At 46.2% G+C, this 10417-nt stretch overlaps 1 protein-coding gene across 1 annotated transcript in view; it reads left to right on the top strand.

Moving 5' to 3' along the window:
* Nucleotides 1–10417, top strand: part of Ccnjl (cyclin J like) — a 58908-nt gene that overhangs the window by 28837 nt on the left and 19654 nt on the right. Inside the window, exon 3 of the mRNA XM_005368180.3 lies at nt 1759–1972. Coding sequence (XP_005368237.1) covers nt 1759–1972 — 214 coding nt within the window. The remainder of the gene's footprint in view (nt 1–1758; nt 1973–10417) is intronic.

The following is a 10417-nucleotide window of genomic DNA, read 5'->3' as shown; positions in this document are numbered from 1 at the left end:
CATGAGACCTAAACTAGCCCAGAATGTCTGCCACAGGTCCAGGCCAGAGGACCAATGGGAACTGTTTGGGTTGTGAGCAAGGCAGTCTTGGTGGCTTCGGGATGGCGATGTTCCAGACCCAATGAGACACATTATGGACAGCCCAGCAGCATATGCCAGCATCCAGCCTCCAGCATTCCTTAGTTCTGTGCCTTGCAGCCTTTGTGGGTATATAGGAGGATGTATGACCTCTGCCTCATCCTCTCTTGGGCCCTGCCTATTGTCTTCTTCTTGCACTTTGCTCTCCTGATACCGGAATTTCAGCCAGGAAAATAGTGCTAAGGCCAAGAGCATAGAGATGTTTCCTCAACAAATATATCTAACCTACCTTGACTTAAAGGCAAATATCTTAGGTATATGGGGAAAATTATTGTAAAAATATTTTTTGGACCAAGGTGTGGTGGTGCACAGCTGTAATACCAGCACTTGGGAAGCTGAGGCAGGAGGATGGCTATTTCCAGAACAGAGTGGGATACATAGTCCTTTTGGGGGGGGGGCGCGAAAGTAGGGAGTTAAAGAGATGGCTCAGCAGTTAAGAGCACTTTCTGTTCTTTCAGAGGACCCAGGTTCAGTTCCCAGCAGCTCACAAGCATCATTCCAGAAATCTTCTAGCTTTCTAGAGCACCAGGAATGAGCGCGCGAGCACACACACACACACACACACACTCCACATATATACATATAGGCAAATACTTATACAATACAATAAAAATAATTTAAAAAAAAGATTTGATGGTTTACATCAGAAATCCCAGCAACTGGGAAGCTAAGCCAGCGGGATTTACTTGACTTCAAGACAGGCCATGACTGCATAGTGAGCTCTAGCCATAGAGAGAGACCCTGTCTCAAAACTAAAAACACATTCTTGGTCCAATATTTCTTTCCCTGGTTTTCCTTGTGTTCAGCAGATATACTCAGAAAACATGGCAGTGTAGAAATTACAAAATAGATGCTACCTTACGAGAGGAGAATGTTGGTTTTCAGAACCTACAGTGAGAAACTGACAGTGGAGACAGATGGCAAAATATCCACCATGAGTGGTCACAGTAGATAGGACTTGCTAGTCACTGAACTATTCATTCAAATCTATTTGTTTGTTTCCTGAGTCATGTCCTTGTTGTATTCCCTTGGCTGTCTAGAACTCACTGTGTAGACCAGGCTGGCTTCAAACTTTCAGCAGTCCCCTGCCTCTGCCTCTTGGGTACAGGAATTACAGTCATGTCCAACAACACCTTTTAGTTTAGTCTTGGTTTTGTTTTTTTCCCAAATGGGGGAAAGCAGACATTCACGGTCCTAGGCATGGAGGGAATTACCAGAGAACCCTGAGAGGTTCCTGTGTGCTAGACACCCGGCATAGCTTCTCATTAAACCCCAGCTCCTGAAGAAGAAACAAAGGAAGAGAAGTGACTCAGCTGTTCTGAAGAACCGGAATTTGGATGTGGGTCACTACCTCCAGGCCACCATTCTTTTGTTGCTCTAAGGACCTGAACAGCACATTCCTTGGGGAAATGCCTGATTTCTCTGTCATCGCGATGGTCCTAAGGGCCTGTGCTTTGGGAAGGTGGATGGGAATTGGTCTAGGGTTTCTAGAACACAAGCACCATCACTTGAGATTTAAAACAAGTAGGAATGTAGAGGGGATCGCTGCCCACCCCTGCCAGTCCATGGGCAAGCTTTGGGTCACAAGTCCTTCACCTTTTTCTGTTTGCCTTCCTCCAGGAACTGAAGCTGCCTACCTTCCGTGCCCACTCCCCGCTCCTGAAGAGCCGTCGCTTCTTTGTAGACATTCTGACCCTGCTGAGCAGACACTGCCATCTCTGCCCCTCAGCCCGGCACCTGGCCATCTACCTGCTGGACCACTTCATGGACCAGTACAACGTCACCACCTCCAAGCAGCTGTATACTGTGGCTGTCTCCTGCCTCCTGCTGGCGAGTAAGTAGAAACACTTCCTTCAGCGGCCAGCTGAGTTGCTGCTTATTTCTACAAGCTTTCCATGGCTTCTGTGTTCATCATTTGATGGCTTTGTATCTATACCATACCAGAGAAACTAATAAGTATAGGTGGGGTTTTCTCCCACCAGCCAGTGCCCAAATAACCATACAGAGACTTATTAATTATAAATGCTCAGCCGATAGCTTAGGCGTATTACTAATCAGCTCTTACAACTTAACCCATATTTCTTATCTATGTTCTGCCATGTGGTGGTATCATTTTTCAGCACAGCTTGTTCATCTCCTGCTTCCTCTGTGTCTGACTGGTGACTTCACCCCTCTCCTCCCCAGCTTCCCCCTTCTTCTCACAGTCTGGCTCTCCCACCTAACCTCTTTCTACCTAGCTATTGGCCATTTGGCTTTTTATTAAACCAGTGAGAATAAAACATCTCACAGTTTACAAAAGAATTATTCCCCAGTAAATAAGGATATTCACAGTTCGATCTTAATGAATCTACACAGTGACTTTAGAAGACAGACAGTCTTGGTACCTGATGTTATCAAGGCTCAGAGAAGCTTCAAAACTTGTTTGGGGTTGCCCAACTAGTATATGACAAACAGTATTTGAGACCGTAGGCTGCTTGGTGCCTGCGCCCTCGACCTCATGTCTCCTGCTTCTTTCCACGAGGACTTTGAATGGGCCCTCGCATTCACTATTTTTAGAGGGGTCTAAAGATGGAACTGCTTGTTTTGGACCAAAGTTGGATCCACAATGTAGTCACCGGGCCTGAGCACATTCCTTGTGCAGTCTATACCTTCCAAAGAAGCCTCACTGAAAACAGCAGATCTCCGGCCATCTGTCTTTCTTGGTAAGGATCACTGCAGCTTAGAGAAGCTCCTGACCACACAGGTCTCCTATGTCACCTTGCCACCTAAAACTGCTCTGTGGTAGACCAAGAGCTTCAGTCTAATGGCCAGACCTCAAATTCTTTCCCCTCTGGATTTGTGTCTTTCTCCTCATCACTGCCTGGATGGCAGTCACACTGGGGACCCCTGTCCCATCACAGACCTTCATTGCTTCTTGCTGCATTTGTGAACTTAGGCCACCCGCCCCTTTCACCACAGCCGAGGTCAGAGCTATATAGAGACACAGGATTGTGTACTTGGAATTAACACCCACTAGGGATGGAGAGATGGCCCAGTGGGTAAAGTGCTTGCTGTCAGTTTGAGTCTTCAGTACCCACATAAATGCCAGGCGAATGCGACAACCCGCCTATACTCGCGGCACTCGGGAGGTTGAGATGGTGTCTGTAAGGCAAACTGACTAGTTAGACTAGCTGTGGGTTCAAGTGAGAGATCCTGTTTCGGTAGATAAGGTGGAGAACAATCTAGAAGACATCTAATGTCAACCTCTAGCCTTCATGGCATATTGTCACATATGTGCCTATACACGCACAAACACTACATACAGAGAGTTCCAGAGAGGGAAAAGAGCTTGGCATATCATAAGTCCTCATAAGAGCATATGTGGAAACAGCAAAAGGAACGAAACTTAGGCATCCCTCGGGAACTGGGATTCTTCTTCTCTGTACTGTCCTTAGTGTTAGGGAGGAGAATGTTCGTGAAATCCCGGTCTCAAGCTAGCCAGCTGCCATTAAGAACATTTTCTTGGCATCTAATATCAATATGTTTACCCTTGACTTAAATCAGGTTTTATGTTCTCCTCCATGCTGTGTTACTACCCTAGGTTATTGAATATTTCCTATTGTTAGGAGGGTGGCACCCACAAGCTGCTGTGGTTTTCTCTGTTCTTGGCACACTGCTCTAAGCCCCATGGTCACCGTCACTCTGTTAAACACACATGCTCCCATGCACGCATGTGCATACACACAGCAGTTTTGGAATTTTATTTGTTTGCTTGGTTGACTGGTTGGCTAGATGTTGGTTGATTTTTTTTTTTTTTTTTTTTTTTGAGACAGGATCTTGCTTTGTAACCGTAGTGAATCTGGAAGTCCCTGTAGAGATCAGGCTGCCCTCAAACGTTGTGATTCTCCATAACATCAGAATTACAGGCATACGCCACTCTGCCTGGCAGGAGAGTGAATTTCAAGTTTCCCAAACCCTGTCTTATTGTCACCTAGGACCTCCGCCCTATTGTAAGGTTGTCTGTAATCTGGACCAGCTAGAATTTGCAAGTTATCAGTGGGAGCTAATTTTGCTCAGAGCCCAGTCTTTTGTAAGCATCTTATCACCTCAGGAAGAGATGCAGAGGCCGGTGAGCCATCTCCATCAGAGACGGGCAGGGCAGGCATCGTGTTGCAGACACATCATGGCCTTTGGCCTGCTGCTTCTGTGATCTGTGGACTGCAGCGAGGCCTACTGGGGGCAGGAGACTTAGATTTCCTTGGGGCTGTCGAGTTCTCCCCCAGCATCTGTCTGGGCAGCCGGGATGGAAGGCTCACACTGGAGTCCCCATTGTGCTGCTGTCGCCGTGGTGGAGGAAGAGGGCCTTCCAGATGGAGAGGCAGACGCCCCCACCCACATGTTGATGGGCCTCAGCCAGCCGGGGGAGGCAGAAACGGAGTTCTCAGAACACCTGCCATATGTTCCAGGGCTCAAGGACAGCCTGAAATCCTATTCGTCCCTTCTCCCTTTCCTGGGCTCACTGTCAGCCGCAGGGTAGGTGGGGTCGGTCACCTTGTCTAGGGAAACTTGGAGTTCTGCTGGTTCGGTATCAAATTACTGAGATAAGGAGACCTGGCATCGCTGTCCCCACCTGTGAATCTAAAGGGATTTTGCTTTTTTAAAAAGATTTATTTTTACTGTGTGTGTGTGTGTGTGTCTGTGTGTGTGTGTGTGTTTTATCTGAATGGGAATACGGGTGTCCATGGAGGCTAGAGGCTTGGATCTCCTCATCTAATTTGGGTGATGGGAACCTAACTGCCCCAGGTTCTCGGGTTTTATGTGTAGGTATATTCATATTTGTTTGTGTGCATGTGCGTGTGCACATGAGTGCACCTGCCTGTGGAGGCAAGAGGTCGACTTCAGGTGTCCTCTTTGGTTGCTCTGTAGTTTATTTTTATTTTTTTTGTTTTCTGTTTTTTTTTGAGACAGGGTTTCTCTGTGGTTTTGGAGCCTGTCCTGGAACTAGCTTAGCTCTTGTAGACCAGGCTGATCTCGAACTCCCAGAGATCCTCCTGCCTCTGCCTCCCGAGTGCTGGGATTAAAGGCATGCACCACCACTGCCCGGCTTGTAGTTTATTTTTTGAGATAGAGTCTCCCAGCAAGCTTCAGGGATCCTCCTGTCTCCAGCCCCACAGCACTGGAATTATAGGCACATACAGCCTCCTGCAGCATTGTGCACGGGTGCAGGGGATCCAACCTTAGTGCTCTTAACTGGCTGAGTCATCTCCCCAACTCCAAATTCTGAGGTTTATAACGCTGTTTCCAAATAAGGGCTTTTGCATAGGTGAAACTTCTCTTTCTGCCTTGGGTCCCACAGCTCTCATAAAACAAGCAGAACCTTAGGTAATCAGGTAGCCAAACTATGGCAAAGAGGCTCCTTAGTCTCTATGACTAAGTTAATTGTGTCTCCTACCTCCACACAGGAAAGACACAGAAGTATCATACAGGATTGGGGTAGAGTTTGACAGTAGAGAACTTACCCAGCATATGCAAAGCCCTGGGCTCCACCCTCAATCAAACAAAAAAATCAAAACAAAACAGTAAACATCATGGGGAGGCACATCTTTAGTCCCAGCACTGGGGAGGTGGAGGCAGGGGCAGGCAGATCTCTGTGAGTTCAAGGCCAGCTTGATTTACACAGTAAGTTCTAAGCCAGCCGGGGCTGCACAGTGAGACCCTATCTCAATAACAAGAACAAAACAGTAAACGTACTATTTAATAGAGCCACCCTCTTTTTTTATTTTTCACCTTACCCATCCTCTGTCCCCCAACTGTTCTTTTTGGTGTTTTTGTTACTTAATTAAAAGGATTATACGACAACATGGAAACTTACAAACTTCAGGTGAGTTGCTTCAGGACATCCTATGACAGAATGGCCGGTCCCTGCTTCATTTCTGTCCTGGTTTCTTTCCGTAGGCCCACCAACCAGTCCATCCAACCAGCATGTATGGTCATGATGTCATATGCCTGTGATTTTAGGTTCAGAGAGGCAGTGTAACTTACCCCAAAGTCACACTGCTTGATTTTTGGGTTGTCTTATAGTATTGTGTAAATTCAGCAGTTTAACCATTTTAAGGAGTACAATTCAATGGCATTTAATAATTCAATGGTGTTTAATAATTCAATGGCATTTAGTAGATCCATGCCATCTAGTGTGCAGCTGTCACTCTGTCTCACTCTAGAACATTTTTTATCACTTTAAAAGTAATCCCAGCTGGGCGATGGTGGTGCACACTTTTAATCCCAGCACTCGGGAGGAGGAGGCAGAAGGATTTCTGTGAGTTAGAGGCCAGCCTGGTATACAGAGTGAGTTCCAGGACAGCCAAGGATACAGAAAAACCCTATCTTGAAAAACTAGGAAAAAAAGAAAGGATGAAAAGAAGAAAGAAAGGAAGAAAGAAAGAAAGAAAGAAAGAAAGAAAGAAAGAAAGAAAGAAAGAGAGAAAGAGAGAGAGAGAGAAAGAAAGAAAGAAAGAAAGAAAGAGAGAAAGAGAGAAAGAGAGAAAGAAAGAAAGCGAAAAGAAAAGAAATGAAATTCTGGAGGGGTTAGGTAGATTCAAGGCTGGCCTGGGCTACAGTGAGTTCAAGACCAGCCCGGGTAACTTAGTGAAACCCTGTCTCAAAAAAATAAAAACAAAAAAGAGGGCCGTGGATGTAGCTCAGCGATGAAGCACTTGTTCTGAGAGACAGGCACTTTCCGTTCCTTTCCACCCCAGCCTTGGCAACCACTCAGTTGCCTTCTAGCTGTCTGGTTTGTGTATTCTGGGTTCTCATGTAGGGAGGCTCATACAGTGCGTGAGCAGTGGTTTCCCTGTGTCCGTGATGTAGCGTGTGTCAGATCTTCCACCGACTTGTCCATCATGGATGACACAGTCTGTTTACCCAGTCCTCTGCTCACTGATCACTGTGTAGTTTTCACATTTGTGCTTCTGCTCTGAGCATTCAGGCATGGGTCTCAGTTAAACCCCTTTTCCAGATCATGTGTTAAGTCTGAGTTGAGACCCTGTAGTCACCTGGAGCTGATTTGAAAAACTAGACAGAGCTGGATGGTGGTGACTCAGCCATTAATCGCGACACGTGGGAAGCAGAGGCAGGCAGATCTCTGAGTTCAAAACCAACCTGGTCTGCAGAGGGAGTTCCAGGACCTCCAAGGCTGTATAGTGAAACCCTGTCTCAAAAAGCAAAAAAAAAAAAAAAGTATCAAAGCTGTTGAATTTTTAGCCCTGGACAGGAACCAGAGGGAGAGAAAACCAGAGAGGCCAGAATGGCCTTTTTGTCAAGATCCCATGGCCTTAAATGTTAGGCCTAAAGCTACAAAAGAACATGAAAGATGTTTTTACCATTTAAAAAAATAATTTTTGGGGCTGGAGAGATGGCTCAGTGGTTAAGAGCACTGCCTGCTCTTCCAAAGGTCCTGAGTTCAATTCCCAGCAACCACATGGTGGCTCACAACCATCTGAAATGAGGTCTGGTGCCCTCTTCTGGCCTTCAGGCATACACGCAGAAAGAATATTGTATACATAATAAATAAATAAATATTAAAAAAAAAAGAAAAAAAAATAATTTTTGAAAATCTACAGTTTTTAAAATTGGTGCGATGGCTCAGTGGGTAAATGTGCCTGCAGCTTGAGCCCAGCAGCCTGAGTTCGTGAACCTCAGACGTTAATGTAGATAATGTACTCCACTAAGTTGTTCTGTGTGACCATTACATGTGTACCATGGCCTGCATACTTACATATACGCATTGTGAACACACATGTGTACCCATATGCAATATTTTTTAATATTTTTGATTATATATACAAAATGTACTTTCCCCTGTACTCGCAGTCTGTATCCACAAATTGGTTTGTATTCTTTCTGACCTAGGTGAGCTTGGTGTGTCTTTATAATTGGTGGGGAGAGGGAAACTACTCTCAATTCCTAGCAGGAAGACAGCCATCGTTTATCATGCCATCATAAACTCCCAGTGAATGCAGCGAGTGCCATGCCAGGGCCTGCCTCTCCGTTCTTTCCCCTCATTCATCTCAACCCCACGGGCTTTGTCTCCACAGACTTCTGTTGCCTTCCATTTCAGCCCCCACACCCTCCCTGGGAAAACAGTGCTCATTGCTGAGTGGTTGCCTGTGTGCTGGAAGCCTATCCGGCTCCTGGCCGACCGCCTCAGGTCTGGAAAGCCGTGGAAGGTGGGGGTAGTGGGATGATGGTCGTCCTTCTGCCTCTTAGAATCATGTTCTGATGGCGCGCGCGCGCGCGTGTGTGTGTGTGTGTGTGTGTGTGTGTGAGAGAGAGAGAGAGAGAGACAGAGACAGAGACAGAGATTCCCATTCTATACTGTGCCTGTGGAGATCAGAGAACAATTCAGAGAAGGATCAGTTTTCTCCTTTCATCCTGATTCCTGGGGATCAAACTCAGGTCATCGGGCTTATCGGGCTTGGCAGCAAATATTTTTACCCTCTGGCCATTTCCTCAGCCCCCAGCCTTAGTTTTTAGGTGAGGCTGAGTTCTTTCTTGGCCTTCAAGTCAGTTCCTAAACCTCCCTGGAAGAGTGGGAGGTAGCCATGTGATCTCTGTCAGGACAGCGCATCCCTGTCTGGATGGGGTCCTTTCTTAGGCAGAGTCCCTTAGTCCAGAGTGAGCCTGTCACTTGTAGCTCACCTGCACAGGGGCTCATCTCCTCAGTACAGGTCTTTAAAAATTAGAAATCCTTTATCAGTTAGAAATGAGATCCAAAGGATAAAATAAAATCACTTTCCACCATTCTAGACAGGAAGGAAACCTCTGGAAGGCTTCTGTGTCAAATTGATCTGGTATATTTTTGTGGAAATGTGCTATGTCTATGCTTTGATACAGTCAGCTAGCTGCTCCCCATGATTCGATGATTCTGCACTTAAGGCTCATGGATTTGTCTAACTGCACCCTCTCTCCCCTCCACCTCTGGTGCTGGGGAATTGCACGCAAGACCTTGTGTGTGCTAGAGAAACACTTTTCGCCTGAGGTTCATTCCCAGTCCTTCATTAAAAAAAAATTAGGCAAAAACCACTGCTGCTGCTTTCATCCATGCCTGTGGGCAGAGCAGTGGAAATTGCTGATTGCCCTTTCTGTGTTTTCCCAGCCGAGGTGGAAAGGGGAGGAGCTCTGTCTTCGGCTGATCTCTCCCATGGTAAACAAGCCTTCTTCTGTGTTCCGGTTGAGGCTGTGTTTCCTCACAGTTTTATTGGTGGCCCTGCTACTTCAGGTGCCCCCCATACCTCTTCCTGCAAGGCTATTGTCCTGTTTTCTGTGCTCAGGAAAACTGTGTCCTGCCTCTCTGAGAAGGTGCCTGTCTTTCCTGGTTAGGTGTTCAGTGTGCTTCTTGCCCTGAGTTCGGTGTTAATGAATCATCAATACAGCATGTTAAATGGAAATAAACCCTTCAAAGTTACGTACGCTATGTATTGACCGACTGGTGACGCATGGCTGTCAGAGGCCTCTGGGGACCTAACCCCCAATTCTTCCCCCTAAAGGCAATGGTTCAGTGTTCAAGGTGACTTTATAGCCTATGACCATCACAAGGAACAAAACCAAGCAGGATAAAAATGCGTAACTGGGGCCTGAAAGATGGCTCAGCAGGGAAAAGCACTTTGTAAAAAGTCCCATGACCTGAGTTTGTTTCCCACATAAGGGTGGAAGGGAAGAACTGATGTCACAGTTGTGCATGTGGCACTTGTGCCCCCACATAATATCAGATAGATAGATAGATAGATAGATTAGATTAGATAGACAAATAAGTAGATAGATAATACCTGAATGGGTACTTACACAAAGTGCTTTCTTCGGTCTGTCAGAGATGATCTTTGCTCTTTGTTGTCTACAGTTCCCCATTTTATGAGAGGCATTTATTTAATGATATCTGCACTGGTGGCACTTGAAGTTGGCATCCACTTTCCCCCTGCTGTGTGCAGCCAGATAGCCACTGTCTTGTTCCCTGCCTCACTGCATACCTACCTGAGTCTATAAGAGGAAGTCCTGTCCCACAAGTGGAATGTTTTTGCCATAGGGCAAGTGAGGGACTGGAGACATAGCTTCAAGGGACAGTATTTGCCTACTGTGTGTGAGGCCCCTGGTTCAATCTCCAACACCACCACCAACACACACACACACACACTTACGTACATACGTACATACGTATGTACTTTTAGTTCTTTTTTTTTTTTTTGGTTTTTCGAGACAGGGTTTCTCTGTGGCTTTGGAGCCTGTCCTGGAACTAGCTCTGTAGACC

Source organism: Microtus ochrogaster, unplaced genomic scaffold (assembly GCF_000317375.1).
Source record: "Microtus ochrogaster isolate Prairie Vole_2 unplaced genomic scaffold, MicOch1.0 UNK30, whole genome shotgun sequence".
NCBI lineage: Eukaryota > Metazoa > Chordata > Mammalia > Rodentia > Cricetidae > Microtus > Microtus ochrogaster.
This window is presented reverse-complemented; position numbering and strand designations above follow the sequence as displayed.